The following is a 15,366-nucleotide window of genomic DNA, read 5'->3' on the forward strand; positions in this document are numbered from 1 at the left end:
TGGGATTTATTCTTTTTCTAAATCTCGATAGGCCTGTACTTAGAAATTGATTTTTTTTATATTTTACATTTGATGAATTGACAGGATTTATCAATGTTTTATATGCCGAGCAGCAGCATCTAAACTCATGATCTGTTGTTGCAGTGGACAGGCATCTGTAGCATTCCTGTAACCCTGTTTAAGTTAAATATATATATATATATATATATATATATATATATAATGATAACTTAAACAGTTGATTCAAGAAGTGCTGGTGATCATTAATTTCCTTTTAACTCATTAATCTGCAATCTTAATTCAAATCTGCACTGGTAGAGTTACAGTACAGTTTATAGAACATGCTAGAGTTCAGCTTTGGGTCTCTCCAAGCCAGCCTGCTTTTAAATGTTACCAAACTCACTGTCATCAATGGAAACATTTAAACCTAAGACGTGGAATAATCGGAAAGCTGTTTTAAGCAGAGTGGGTGTTGACAGACATGTTTTGCACATTTTAAATAAATAGATAATCATATTTAGGATTTTGGCTGTCCCCTCTAGCGAACTCAGCGTCAGCGACATCCGTTAGGATACATGCTCATGATTACTTTTTCTAATGTGCTGTCTTCACACCGTGTGCTCTGATTTACAGAAACTTAACCCACCCACTGCCAAAAAAGGTTGACTCCCAGAAATGTACTTAACACAGCAAAACAAGAAACACAGAGGGCAGACACATTTTCAATTTCCAAGGGGACTCTAGATGTTCTCGATGTTCTCGATGTGAATTTCATGTGTAAAATGATTCCAGTTTACTGACATATCTCGGGGTCAGCATCTAAAAGTTAGCTGACTGGGATCAATCTTAATAGTTTGTTTGGACTTCACAGGTAGAAAACTGATAGGGTAATTAGTAATGGAGGGGGTTTAAAAGTCATGAAGCAAGAGATACAGTTACAGTTCAAGCAGTTTATTTCTTCATATATTCTTAAAGCTCAGCTCATGTGAGCTGATGTGATCAGCTGAAAGTCTCATATTTCTGCAGTTAAAATACAGACAACCTTATTTATTTACACTCATTTTCTGTCATTCTTTTGAGGTAAATTATAAGAAGAGCATACAATACCCCTTTAAGTAACCAGATTTAAAAAATGACTGTTTTTCATATAGGACTATGTTGATATATTTTGCTTCAGCCTATATTGAATATTGTAAAAAGCAGTTTGATTACATATGTATGCAGGAGAGAAGAGCAAGCAGCACGTCGATCTGCAGTTGTTCATTGTTGAAATGTACTAACACAGCAGTGCTTTTTATTGTAATAAGACTCAGAGCAGCCCAAGATCCTGATTGAACAGTTCTAGGCTAAAAAAGAGGAGTCAAAACCACAAGAACCAACACGAGCCACTGAGCAGAAACATCAGCTGGAGACCTGGAGAGATGGACACGGAGACAGAGAGAGATTAGAGATTGAGCGAGGAAGGGGCGAGAGAGAGAGAGAGAGAGAGAGAAAGAGAGAGAGAGAGAGACGTGAATATCTTAATGAATTATATAAACTCATTACACCTTGAAGTTCTTCATTCGTAACTTGCCTACAAGAAGATGATTTTTTTCTTCTTATGCTAGAAAAGTTTTATTTCTCACTAGAGATTTCTGTATTTCTGGCCTCTTCTTACTAAGTGGGCGGGGCTAAACTGAAAACAGATAGTGTTATCTACTTGGTAGCACCTTTTAGGAGTTGGCAACATGTCAATCAAAAATGTTGCAGCTGTTTGCCGTCTGCAACATTACTCAAACCATACTCATAAGTTTGTCTGCCTACAGACTACTAGGCCTACTGTACTTTGACATTTTAAGTTTGACTCATTCCCTGAAGTGAGAGAAGGTGAACTGATCTGCATTCGTCAGTGCAGCACCTGTATGCATTTTTCTGCCTGGTCCTGGTCAACAACATCATATCCCATAGAAAGTTTCTGTTATATTTTAACTTGATGTCAAATTAACTGGACTTCTTTCTTTGTTGTCTTGTCTCTTGTTCCTCCATGTTGGGTTTAAATACAAAGAACCAATCAAATGTTAGAAAGCCAGGAGGAGAACAAGCAATCTTTTGGCATCTGTGTTGCCTTTGCCTAGCAACAGTGCTCCCACAAGAATACCACTTGAATGCCAAGCCTTCCATTTAGGACTTCACAGCATGATTTCAAGACTTTACAAGTGCCAGTTGAAGGCCAAGATCTGCGTCCCCAGCAACAGTTTGCTCTTTTTAGTAACGGTCTGTTATTTTAACAGTGGCCTGCTATTAAGGGATAGCAGACAGTTGCTATGTGTATTTTGCCAATCAGGCTTAAGTATTAAACACAGTAAAATAGATAATAAAGCTGGGTATACTGTAGAGCCTGGCTGCCAGTTATAGACACTTTGCTAGTTGTAGAGACGTATCATTATTGTCGATTTGATTCAAATATGTTTCTCCAGGGTGGCCAAATTGTAAGTCATCAAATAGCTTCAAAGAGGGAGTAATAAACCAACGGGTCGTTGTTAATTAACATAAAAGCTGCAAATGGAGCCAAAGTTTGTTTTCATTTATACAAATCTTTTGGATACGCATCATGTGACCCATAGAGCAAACCTAGTTGTGTTTTCTAAAGATGAACATTCATTATTCCTAAGAAAAATAACTTTTTTTAAAGGATTTTATTGATAAATGCTTTTGAACAGTTCCATTAAAAGGAACTCTTTCCATTGTAATCAGATGCTGAAATAGTCCTTTTGGATCCAATAGACCCGGAAGTTGTAATTGCAGCTTGGAATTTATTTCAAATAGCCTCAAGAGATTGACACATTTCCTGTTGGCCATTTGCAGAAGATTGCAAACCACTTTTAAGGGCCGAAAAAATGCAACTATGCTGCATTTGTACACTGAAAAAACAAACACTCGTTAGCTTTGTTGATGAGTGATAACTTTTTTACCCAAACAAAGAGTGTTTATTGTTGCTTATTTTGTCATTGCTTATATCTGAGACCAGGTTTTCAGGGGGTTTCGTTATGTACTGCAGGCTTGGATCTAAAAGGGCTATTGTGAGTGAAGAGCATTTCGAATTTACATGTTAAAATGAGTGAACTTTGCAATGATTTTAAACATCTGGTTGCAGAGATTTCTCCTATGGTTAAAGAAATGCGGTGTTTTCCACTCCATTCAAAAACTAAAGAAATATCAACTTTAAATTTCAAGCACATAACAGTTAGTAATCCTTTACAATAGATCATGTTAATAAGATATTCTGAGTCTTACCTTGAGAAAATGTAACAGTTGTGCGAGCTGTCGAGTTTTGGTTTTTCCAGAACGATCTCAGTGTATTTTTCGTCATTGACTTTGTCATTTACTTCATTCACATTCTTCACAATGAACACTTCAGCTGGAGATAACAGTACCATATCTGAATCCTCCTCAAATCCGCAAACAGTCTCGCCCAGGTTAACAGAGAAGCAAGAGGTAATGTTAAAAAAGACTAGCCCGTGCGGATCAGTGTTTTCGAAGCTCTTCGAAACTCTGGTGAACCCTCCAAATCTCACCTCAGAGCCGACTTCTGCTGAGATTTTTTCTTCTGTGTTAAAGTACACAGTCCTACACTTCTTCTCGTTCAGATTTTGTACAAGCTTCAATGAATCCATGAGCAGGAAGTGAAGAGACTTGAAATGGAAGGAGTTTTCATACGTGCTAGCGTTTACACCCATCGTCTTCACAGCCTCATTAAAGGTCTTTGTAAATTTTGGGTCTCCATTTGCCATAATTGAAAGTGCAGTAGTGTGCTCTCTAGTTCCTCCAGAAATCAGCTTTGAACACCCGTTATTTTCACTCCATGCTTTCTTGAATCTCTCATCACGCTCCAGCTCTTGTGTTAACAGCTCTGAATTGATTAACTTCTCCATTGCCTCTTCTCGGCATCCTTTGTACATGTCATCTACAGCATCAGGGGCCCGGTCCAGTAGGCTTACTTTTTTGCTCTCTGCTGTCTCCTTTGAAAAGAAATAGAGTTTGAAACTTCATTTAAAAATTCAGAGGATGTGTGCCAATCAATCTTAACACAACAACAAGTCTTGGATGATTCTTTGTGAGAGAAATAATACTCACTTTGAAGGTGAGAACTGTGAAAATGAACGCAGCAAGAAGCAGTTTTCTTGTAGCCCACATTTTAAAAGAGTCTTCTTGTCTCTTGTCTGCACACGAATGGCTGAAAAAGAAATTAATACTTTGAAAAAGTTTGCAGGATCAAACTTGATTAACAGCCCATGACTCTATCGTTGAGAAATGGGATGAGCTGGCTTGTTGCTCCAATACTTTGTTTAGACAAGCCCTCTACAGTTATCAGCATGCCGCCCTTCCACACAGATAAGCACATGTGATTTAGAGTTTAACTGAAAAGCAAATGTTGAAAAAGCTTATAGGAACCTACCTTCACCAGGAATGATTACTCTCTGGGAGCAACTGAAAAATGAAGTGATACACAAAACTGCAGGGTGTGATCTTCTGCAGTCATTAGAAGTGGAAAACCTTATCTCAGCAAGCAAGTCGTTTTTGTCTTTCCTGAGGAAGGAAATATCCCGGGAGCACTGGTTTGTTCTCTACAAGCTTCTGTGTTACTCTAGAAAGCTTCTGATTTTTCACTGGAGTTTGTTTGGCTTCAAACTATGTATTTATTTAATTAAGATTCTAACATACATAAGGATAAAATAAAATACAAATCTGTTCCAAAAGGGCCAAAATGAGGATAATCTATTATAGGAAATTTAAAGTGGGCTATTATTTAGCTTTGATTGTTAAATGACAAGAGAAACACACTTAGGCCTATATCAAAACGTTTGATTTACCATTATTATTATTATTTTAAAGATTTATTTGGGCTTTTTCGTGCCTTTAATTCAGAGAGAGGACAATGGATAGAGTCGGAAACCAGGGAGAGAGGGCGGGGAATGACATGCGGAGGGGGGCCACGGGTGGAAGTGAACTTGGGCCTACCGCTCGAGATGAGTCTCAACACATGGGACGCGCGCCCCGGCCACTGCGCCACCAGCGGGCCCCAATTATGATTTACCATTATTAATTTGTTAGGTTACTCCCTATAGTTGATTAGTTACTGTTATGAATTAACCAGCCAAGATTTAATTCACTATAAAATAAACGATTACTTTGAAGTTTCCTGTAATTGAGAAAAAAATCTCTGGTGTTAAAGAATATTAAATTTAACATTGAAAGGCAAATATGTAACATTTTTCTTTGATGCCCCTCCCTACTCAAGTGGAGGAAATTATTACAAGGGCTGTATGTGTCTTCTTCATGTGCCATGTTATCATTTATGTATACCTGTGTACCAACTGTGCAAAGCTGTGAAAACAAATCTCCCCCTGGCGGACAATAAAGTATTGTATTGAATGTAAGGGCAGCTTCAGAGGCCTGAGCCCTGACCTTTGAGTAAAAGTCACACTAAACCAAAGTATTAAACATTGTTATATTTTAATACTTAGCTGGTCACTTAAAAATAATTTAATAATTCAAGCACTACATGCATCAATGGAGCATGAATCAAGCTGAGGAAAAACCATTCCAATGCATTTTTCAATTCAACATTGCTTAGTCTTTTTGTCCAAAACTGTACCTAATTGTCACCATATCCTGAGGGGTCTCAGTCTCTTACATCAGATGAGCAACAATGCAAAATGCTGTCAAGTATTGTAGAGAATGACAACAATCAAAGCTTAATGTACCAAAAGACTTAAAAACCAAAAAAAAAAAAAAAAAAAACATAACCTAAAACTACAACATAATCTATGTTAAGGACGTACATTAATTAATGTCCATTTGGCTAAAGCTTGGTGTACAAATAAGGGATCAGATTTGGTTGCCAATGTCCATTAATCTATATCAGGAAGTAATGTTGAGGTCAGATTTAGGGTGCAATGGGGAGTCAACAGAAATCTCTGAGGTTTCATTGACCTTAATATCAGTATATTTGTCTGATGACTGTATACTGTGTTGTTTTCTTGAGGTCAGACTGAGGGTGTAATAGGAAGTCTACAGAAAACATCACTATTGTTTGAGAATATCTAATCCTCTGATAGGATATTCAAACTGGATGAGGCTTTAGTATAAAGTCAGTTTATTGGTAGGAATAATTAGCTGAATTGTGACTTTAATGTCAGAATTCAGATTCCTTTTTTCTTTTCTTTTTTTGCGCGCGTGTGTCCATGAAACTATTTTCAAACCAAAGCGACTGTTGTAACTATTTTCTATTTTACAACTCTTCAGCTCTTCAGTAGTTTATTTTTTTTTATTGTTTAAAAAAACCCTAAGCCTAAAAGACAATTACAACACAAGACACACAAACTCTACATCTATATGTACAATTATATACATAGGGGTATATTGGTAAAACATAGGGGTATAGGGGTAAAAAACTAAACTAAAACTAAAACAGAAAAGCAGGGATGTAACAATTTTTCACAAAAATCCAGGGTTTGGTTTGCCTTTTTGTCTTTCAGTCCATGTAGCGTTATAGCTCTTCAGTATTTATTATTTTTATTTTCTTATTTTAATAACTCAATCTTCTTTATTTTTCAAACATGTTTTTTTTCAAACAGAAACAATTACTCCTCACATGATATAAAATGTTACATTCATCTCTTCAGTATTTTTTATTTTATTTTACTTTTTTTTTTACAACTTTATTGTAAACACAGACAATGTTACAATGTTAGATTTAAGAACAAACTAACATGCCAGGGGTTGACAAAGACTAAGACAAGTAAAAACAAAGGGAAGGGTAGAAATGGAAGGGTCATCAGTTTACACTATTAAAATAAATACAATATTCAAGAGTCTTCAGGGCCTTGGGGTTCTCAGAGTGCTGGATGGTTTTTATGTACTACCCCAGCTCATTAAAATAATGTTTGAAAATAGGTTTTCTGTTTGCAAATTTACTTTTATGGATATAAAATTTAGCCAAAATGATAAAAAGATTAATAACATGGTACTGTTTTAGTTCCGAGTTGAAGAAATCATAAAAACCAAAAAGCACATCTTTGTATAATAAATTAAAGTTTTTAAGAATTGTACTTCAAATATATCCAACCAAATTTTTCCAAAAAAACAACAGTCGAGGGACAACTCCAAAACAGGTGTCTTGGTGTTTCGCTAACAAGTCCACAAAAAGAGCAGGTAACATCAATGTGTTTTTTCATTCTTTGTAAATAATGTTTTGTGGGATAACACCGATTAATCAATTTAAAACAGACATCACGAGGTTTGTTTGTGATCAAGTATCCGGAGGATAGGGTCGAAACTTTTTCCCACTGGATATTTGGGACAAATCTTCTCCAGTAGTGGATCACATATGGAACAGTAATGTCTTTCTTGAACAGTGATCTTACCTTCTTGTTCCTGGTTGAAGGACTAGAAAAGAAACACATGTTCCCTACTATGGTTTCATTCAGTGAGAATGAGCAAGGGGACACACAAAGATCAGTATGACTTTTGAACAACATTATTAAACCTTTGGGAATTGCATCCATTACAATAGAAAATTCTCTTGGGGTGACAGGGACATGATAGGTAGACAGGAACTAATTCATCAAAAGCCCTTCTGAATTAAATAACTGTTTTACAAAAATAATATTATTAACAAACCAATTTTGAAAAAATAAAGTTTTGTTCTTGAACAAGATATCACAATTGTTCCAAGTGAGGTATTTGTGTGGAAAGAAACCGTGTTTATAAATGAGTGACCAAGCTAAGAGCATTTGTTTGTGGAACATGGCTAATTTAATTGGTATTTTTTCCATATTATAGTTACATTTGAGCACAAAAGATAGACCACCAAGTTTAGAAAAAATGTATTTTGGGATAAAGTTCCAGATTGATTCAGGGTTGCATAGAAATCTTCTGATCCAGTTGATTTTAAAAGTGTAGTTTAAAGTTGTAAAGTCCAAAAGGTTCAGACCCCCAGAGATAATGTCATTATTACAGAATTTCTGATATAGTGAGTTTTTTTGTTTTTTTTTCAAACAAATTCTAAAAACATCCTATCAATAGACTTACGCACAGACGGATCAACATTCAGGGCAAGAGCAGCATATGTCAATCTGGAGATACCTTCTGCTTTTGTTAATAAAGTTCTTACTCTTAAAGTCAGATCTCTCAGAAGCCACACATTAAATCTTTTTTGAGCTTTATCGACGATGGGGTTAAAGTTCAAACTGCAACGATCATCTTCATTTTTAGTTATTGTAATACCTAAATACGTTACTTGGGATTTTACAGGAATGTCAAAAAGCACTGTATGTTTACACATAGACAAGGGTAGTAGCTCACACTTATTTATATTTAAACTCAGTCCTGATGCTGCAGAAAATGTTTGAACGAGTTTAGTGGCAACTGGAAAGTGGTCTGAATTATTTAAAAACAGTGTAGTATCATCAGCCACCTGACTTATGGTAATTTGTCTGTTAGCAAGAGAAATGCATTGGATGTTACTTTAAAGAATTAATGTGGAAAGGAGTTGGGCTGCAAGCAAAAATGAATAGGGAGAAACAGGGCAACTTTGATGAACTCCTCGAGACAACTTAAAGCGACGTGAGAAGAACTAATCTGACATTATGAGCAATATGTCTGTTTGACATAAAACCAGACTGTGATTCGTCGATTATAGAGGATAAAGATTTCTTAATCCTTTTGGCAAGAATAAGAGCCAGAATCTTGTAATCATTGTTTAGCAAACAGACTTTGTGTTTGTGTAGGTGGTAATATTCCCTGTTCGATACTTTCTGAGAAGACATTAAAGATAAATGGTGCCAGTTCTTTTGAGAATTTCTTATAAAATTCAGCGCTGAGTCCGTCATTGCCCGGAGATTTATTGTTTTTAAGGTTCACAGTGGCACCCAACACTTCCTCAGAAGTTATATTGCTGTCAGAGTGTTTGATCATTTTCAGAAATGATCTTAAACATTTTAATATACAGTCTAAGAGTTCAGAGGTCTTTTCTTCTGAGCAATGTGAAGTATAGTGTTTGCTGAAGTCTGAACGAAAGGAGGCAATCATTTTGCTGTCAGTGACAAGCTTACTATTGATTTTTAATGCATCTACTGACGACTTTTTAAGTTTTGATTTTTCTAAACATTATAAATAAGAAGAGCATTGCTCGCCTTCTTCCATCCACTTCATTCTTGACCTCACAAAAGCCCCTTGGACTTTCCTTCTATAGATGTCACCTAAATTGTTCTGACATTCACTGAGTTGCAGTAGTTCTTCCTCTGTGAGATTATCACCAGCTCTGCAGTAGCCTGTATGACGTTTTCAGACCGGAAAAGGTTGTACTTCCGGTTCCAGACGCGCCAAATAACATAACAAGTCGGAAGTTTCGGTGTTTACATTTATCATCCGACTTACTTTCCTCAACTACAGTAGATACTAAACGTTAGTATCGCGGTTATTTCACCTACTGGACTTCTTTCCCCCCCAAGTTTTAACACCGCTGGTGAGTACTGTCAAAGCTGGGGCAAGAAAATGGGAATCCTGCTCACTTTAAAAAAAATAAAATAAAGATAAATCATTTTAAATTCTGATCTTTTTGTTAACAAAATGATCTAACTCCATCCTTTGTCAAATAACTAATTAAAAATCAAATGAAGCTCCAAATCCGTAAAATCCCCCATCGATAAAACATAAGACATTTTAATTATTCATTGTTTAATAACTACGTCATGATTAAACTTACATATGTCCACTCTGTGCATGATCTGCACTTTTAATGGAGTATTTTTACAGTGCAGTTTTAGTAGATGTTCAAAGGTAAAATGTTTGAATAGTTACTCTACAAATAGAAAACATTTTAAAACTTTGGCTGCAGTATTATACTTCAATAACATGACGGAGGCAACAGCATTTAATTAACACTCATACTATTCTAATGTGTTTCTATATAATAAAGTTATTTTATATGCTTACTTCAGGATATGAATATTGCACTCTGCACTGACCAAAAATTAAAGTTGACCCGTGTACATGATGTCTTTTCATGTCAACTCATGTGCATTGTCCCTTATTTTATAAAAAGAAGGTTTAGGAGGATGTTGGTTGTGGTGCTGTTGGATTGTGGTGTCTTGGCTAGAGATGTTTCTGTAATGTTTCTAACTCAGTTATATAAATGAGTGTGGGGTAACATCTCACAGTATAATGTTATGTTGTGTTTTTTTTTCTTTCATTTAAGGCCTGACAGGAGGACCAACGTTCAGGAATCCCATCTTCTTGAAGTGTTTGTGAACAATGTTGAACACAATGCATTAAAGGTGTATTGCATGTTCATATATAACACGAGAAGTTGAAATAGGGACCTAACGATGAGGAGGTGGGGGGACCGCATGAAGAAGGTTGAGCAGCTTGCTCAGTCATTCCAGCTCAATCCTCTGGCTTCACGCTACAAACCTCGACTGTGGCCGTGCCAGCCTTCCTCCGTCTGGAAGCTCTTTCCTCGTCAGAGCATGGCCATCGGCTTCGCTCAGAGCTGCAAAGAGGTGACACAAGAGAGATTCTGGACTCCCTGAACATCCTGTACTATCTTTATTTGAACTCCTGTGCACGAATTGAAGAAAGCTGACACTTGTGCCTTGCATTCTCTAGGCTGTGCATATGTTTGCACTTGAAAAGGAAAATACACCCCAGGGTCAAAGGATCTACCTGGTTACCAGTTACACTGAACTCTGGCATTACTACAGGTAAATGTCTCAGTGCAAAATGAGATGCGTCTTCTCTTTTTATGCTCAGAAAAGGGCAGTAATCTTTATTTTATTATTTCAGGACTTACACACAGTCCTTGATGCACTGCTATGAAGTGATACCAGAGGGTGCTGTTTGTAAGCTTTACTTCGACCTGGAGTTCCACAAGCCCTCAAACAAAGGAGCCGATGGGAAAGCTATGGTGTCTTCACTCATCAAGGTAGAGTACTCTTCACATCTTTAGTGGCATTGTGTTCTCCTACAGGCAGCTCAAAACTATTAGTAAGGAGCAGCATGCTTCAATTAAAAAACAACATATTGGCGCAGTAATGAAACATATAAACACAGTGGGGAAAAGTCCCATCAGTATTAGAGAGCTCGGTTTTTGAAGTGTATCATCTTTTCCAAATGTGAGGTATCAATGAAGTCTTTCGGCCACATTGACTGGATGGGACTGGAGTTATCTCTCAGTGTGTGAGCATATTATTAAGACTGTGACTGACTAATAATGTTGTTAGTCAGAATTTCATTCCTTGTCCCCGCTTATTGCTGTCAGCCTTACACAGCTCCACCCTCCTAAATAAGTCTCATGTTTTATTATACTCAATCTCATAATTAACCTGCTAGACTCCTCTTTAATGTCTGTCTCTGCCATCGGTGATTTGAAAATCTAACATTTCCACAAAGCCAGAGAAAGTAAACATGTGCCTCCTGCTAATATCGTGTCGTAAAAGCCCACCAGTAAGTGTCTCTCCTGCCGGGCTGTGCACAGCCTGCTCCCTTGAAAAATCTAGTTCATCTCATTGCTTGTCCTTATTTTCTTGTGTTTACCAACCTCGAGTTACTGAACCTTTACTTCTAGTAAATATATATCCTGCGTGTTGTCCTTCAATCAAACCCCTGGTCAGTGTTTCGTGTGTTGACAGTACGTTTGTGACAAGCTAATGGAAGTCTATGGGATCGAATGCTCCACAAAAAATGTGCTCAATCTGGACTCCAGCACAGGAGACAAGTTCAGCCGCCATCTTATCTTCAATCTGGAAAATGCAGCCTTCAAAGACAACATACATGTGGGTATGTTCCGTGTTGTTCACAGTAAAGCTGTTTTGTTCATGTGTTAATAAAGTCCTATGGACGCATAAAGCTGTCATTATTATTAATAGATGAATAGATGAAATAATAAGAAATAAATATGCCTATCTTGTAGTTTTATATATTCTGTCTGCTCTTTTTCTAGGTTGGTTTATTCATGCAATTCTGCAGCCAATCCTGAGCACACCTAAGAGTGGTTGTTTCATGAATGTTGGAATGAATTCAGAAGCCCCCAGCAGCAAAACTCGGTTTGTTTTTCAGACCTGAAAAAATCAATCTTATTGTATTTGTTCATTGAGCATTTTAAATATTTTTCAACAATGCTCTGACAGAGGAGGACATGATGTGTCATTGGAGGAGGAAGAAGACGAGCTGGCTGAGAATCAGAAGGCTAAGAGGTGCAAGAAAGAAGAGACTGACCTCCGGTTCCTTCAAGTGAAAAACAAGGATGCTCAAGACTGCCTCTTTGTGGATCTTGGTAGGAAAAACAAGCATGTGTCTTTTCCTTTTATTAACCCTAGTATCTTACCCGTATTTGAGTTAGATTATTCTCGTCATTCATTCAGCGCTCCTGTGTGTGTCATTTTGTAAAAAACTTGCCATCATGCACATATGGAGATAAAAAAACGATGGTTATACTTTTACAACAACAGGTGTTTACACCAGGAACAGAAATTTCCGCCTTTACAAGTCGTCAAAAGTTGGAAAGAACGCGGCATTCAACGTGGCAGATGATAACACGTTTACTGCTAAACCTGAGAAAGGAGTTTCTGTGGAGGAAAGTGTGTTCTTGGCATCCTTAGTCTGCAATGTCAGGTACAGTTAACACATTTTTACTTGATTTTCTGTACACAGAAAGTATCTCCATAAAGCTACAGCATTAGAGCTTTATTTATTTTTAGTTTCACAGGTCAGAGAATTCTTACATGGGACATCCCAGAAATGAAGGAATCGAAAACCTCAGGATGTCAAAACCAGTCGGGATCAGCCTCAAATTCAGGTAACACAAGATGCTTCTTATTCTAAAGTGCTTAAACAAACGATGCACTACATTGTAAGTGTATCAGTAGTTTGGGTTGTATATAAAGTTGTTTTTTTTAATACATCACTGGCAGACCCGATTTCTGGCTACCTGTCGTCCCCTCATCAAGAAGTGGACAACTTTGTTTTGACTGTGGTTCAAAAGAATGGCATTCATGGAGGTAAGTGTTTGGTGTGATATCAAAACATTTGCATGTTGAGTTTCGGACCTAGGGAATATTTCTCGGGTAATAAATGTATCATATTATACTGTGAAACTCCAAATAAAAGCCTATCCCGATTTTAAGGCCCGGTACTTTTAATACGATGATACAAGATACATGTCAGAGCTCATTCTGTTGTTGCCAACTGGTCAACTATCTTTGTAATTTGTTACAGTGCAACTTCACAGCACAACAAAGTGCAGCTTCCAATATTGCCGTGCAGATCAGTCAATATATCTCTAAAACAATCCTCAGCAAAAAAACAACCTTTATGACCTTATTAGCAGAACGACTTCTTTTTTATTATCATGCATTCCTAAACAACATGGTAACTGATGCTACATAGTCAAACTGGTGAGTTATTTTTTTGTTCTATATGACTGGAAATCGCATCAGAATACAATCTGCTAATTCAATATTTGATGAGCGGAAATGTTTGGGCTTTAATTACATCATTGTCTCGTGTATTATGCAAAGAAAAATGACTGTTCTGTTCCCTTCAACAGGCATCAGGCGATGGAACTACTTTGCTGCCGAGCAATTGCTTGTGTACGACATCTCAAAATACCGCTGGTGTGAAAATGTGGACCGGTTTCATAAAAGCAACAACATCATGTACGTAGTTTTCCTGTTTTGTTGGATGCGTGTGTCTTAAGAGTGCGCTTCACTCCTCTGATTGGGTCTCATCCCTCTCTGCAGGATTGTTGTGGATCTCAAAGAGGAAGTGTGGTACCAGAAGTGCCACGATCCCCAGTGCAGGAACTTCAGATCCTCAAGTATGTATTGACCAGAAAAACTCATGGTTTACATTTAAATGAACTTAAGATCACAACATGAACTGTCTGTTAGTTCATAATATTTTACAATGGTGGTAAAAGAACCTGTCTGACAAAAACTTGTGTTTCAGGTTACCCACTGCCACAGGAGATCTGCGTCAGCTACATTCTGACTCTGGTTTGTTTACTTCACTTTAAGTAGCGTCTACACCTACCAAGCTATATTTTCAAGGAAGCCATGTTTAAAGACATTGTGTTCTTCACAACATGAAGCGGTGCATAATCAAGTTTTCTGTTCACTGACAGGATGAAGAAGACCAGGCTTACTTAATGGACGATGCTGGCAACATTGAACCCAGCCAGGCACCAAAGCAGACCCCACAGAGCACGGTGCGGCCAGAGGGGGGCTCTGCTGATGCGTGGGGAGACGGACAGGATGACCAGGACTATTTAGAAAGCCTGGACAACTTTGAACAGAACAATGAGGAAATTTCTGACCAGCTTCTGCTCACATGTGTGGCAGATTTTGATTCCAAGTAGAAGTGAAGGTTTGGCTGTACAGGATCAAAGACACTGTCAAGTCTTTTAAGTGCTCCTATTCAGTATTAATAAGCAGCATAACAAAAAAAAAAAAAGTTTTATTGATGTGTAGTTGTAAACAGATATATAGTATATTAAAGGCAGAATGTGCACATTCATTTTACACATAAATACAGCAGAAATCAAAGTATATCCTCTGTGAATGTCTCTCTGAGTCTTGACTGTCTACAATGAGTGAGAAGCGCGAGTCTCGCCAGCTGTACTGTTGTTAGAGCCGTGTTTACATCACGTTTACATCATGTTTACATGGACGGCACGGCATTGCTTATAAAGCAGTTTTAGTCGAGGACTAGAGAGAAGTAGAATAACATAACTGCTTATTTGGATGTCACACAAGTGTCTTTGGATCACGGTCATTCTGTGTCAATTAATGTGCAATATGAAGCTGTGAGTTAACCAAAGTGTGCTAACAACAATGCAGACCACAGGCAATTGCAGCTCGAGCAAAAGGTCCAGTTTGTCCTCCACTTGTGCTTAATGGTGTTTAATTATGGTGCGTTCAGTTTGATAACTCCTTCATTCGAATGCGAGTGGAGAGGGATTGGAGGTGTGCTGCTGGAGGAGAGCCGAGGCTTCACTATGGTGGAGGTGTGAAACAGCAGTTTGTTTTGGCTAATGCTGATGCTCAAGGGTGACATCTACAGGATCAAAAAGTCACACACACTCTTTAATCAACATTTGTCTAGAACAATAATCCCTTCCGAGGCTGCTGTAGAATCAGAGTGTAAATGAAAATGAAATTGAAGTCATGAAAGCAAATAGGTCATCATGGGTAAAGTTATATAATAAGCAAATACTGCAAAATGTCTAAATTAAATTCTATATTGACATGAACTTCTCAGGAACAATTTCATGAGAAAACATTTTATCATTTCAATCTCATGCAAATTTAATAAAGATGCAAACAT

At 37.4% G+C, this 15,366-nt stretch overlaps 2 protein-coding genes across 3 annotated transcripts; one reads left to right on the top strand and one right to left on the bottom strand.

The window, feature by feature from the left end:
* Positions 1–935: 935 nt before the first annotated feature.
* si:ch211-145b13.6 (ecto-ADP-ribosyltransferase 4) lies at positions 936–4,568 on the bottom strand. Of its 2 annotated transcripts, XM_020656805.3 has the most exons (4): positions 4,436–4,568; positions 4,114–4,213; positions 3,274–3,998; positions 936–1,413 (listed from the first exon to the last, which is right to left on the bottom strand). In XM_020656805.3, exons 2-4 carry the CDS (start codon positions 4,171–4,173, stop codon positions 1,347–1,349), a joined length of 852 nt encoding a protein of 283 aa, XP_020512461.2. In that variant the 5' UTR covers positions 4,174–4,213; positions 4,436–4,568; the 3' UTR covers positions 936–1,346. The 2 variants fall into 2 exon arrangements, with proteins under 2 accessions (XP_020512461.2, XP_065813844.1); XM_065957772.1 differs by lacking the exon at positions 4,436–4,568 and having other exon boundaries at positions 4,114–4,297.
* Positions 4,569–9,353: 4,785 nt separating this feature from the next.
* On the top strand, positions 9,354–14,595 carry primpol (primase and polymerase (DNA-directed)). The gene is made up of 14 exons (XM_020656804.3): positions 9,354–9,508; positions 10,241–10,544; positions 10,651–10,745; positions 10,828–10,966; positions 11,673–11,820; positions 11,984–12,086; positions 12,171–12,316; positions 12,492–12,654; positions 12,741–12,838; positions 12,954–13,040; positions 13,589–13,697; positions 13,782–13,858; positions 13,990–14,036; positions 14,165–14,595. Exons 2-14 carry the CDS (start codon positions 10,371–10,373, stop codon positions 14,396–14,398), a joined length of 1,620 nt encoding a protein of 539 aa, XP_020512460.2. The 5' UTR covers positions 9,354–9,508; positions 10,241–10,370; the 3' UTR covers positions 14,399–14,595.
* The last annotated feature ends 771 nt before the right edge of the window (positions 14,596–15,366 follow it).

Source organism: Labrus bergylta, chromosome 1, assembly GCF_963930695.1.
Source record: "Labrus bergylta chromosome 1, fLabBer1.1, whole genome shotgun sequence".
In the NCBI taxonomy this organism is placed as follows: domain Eukaryota; kingdom Metazoa; phylum Chordata; class Actinopteri; order Labriformes; family Labridae; genus Labrus; species Labrus bergylta.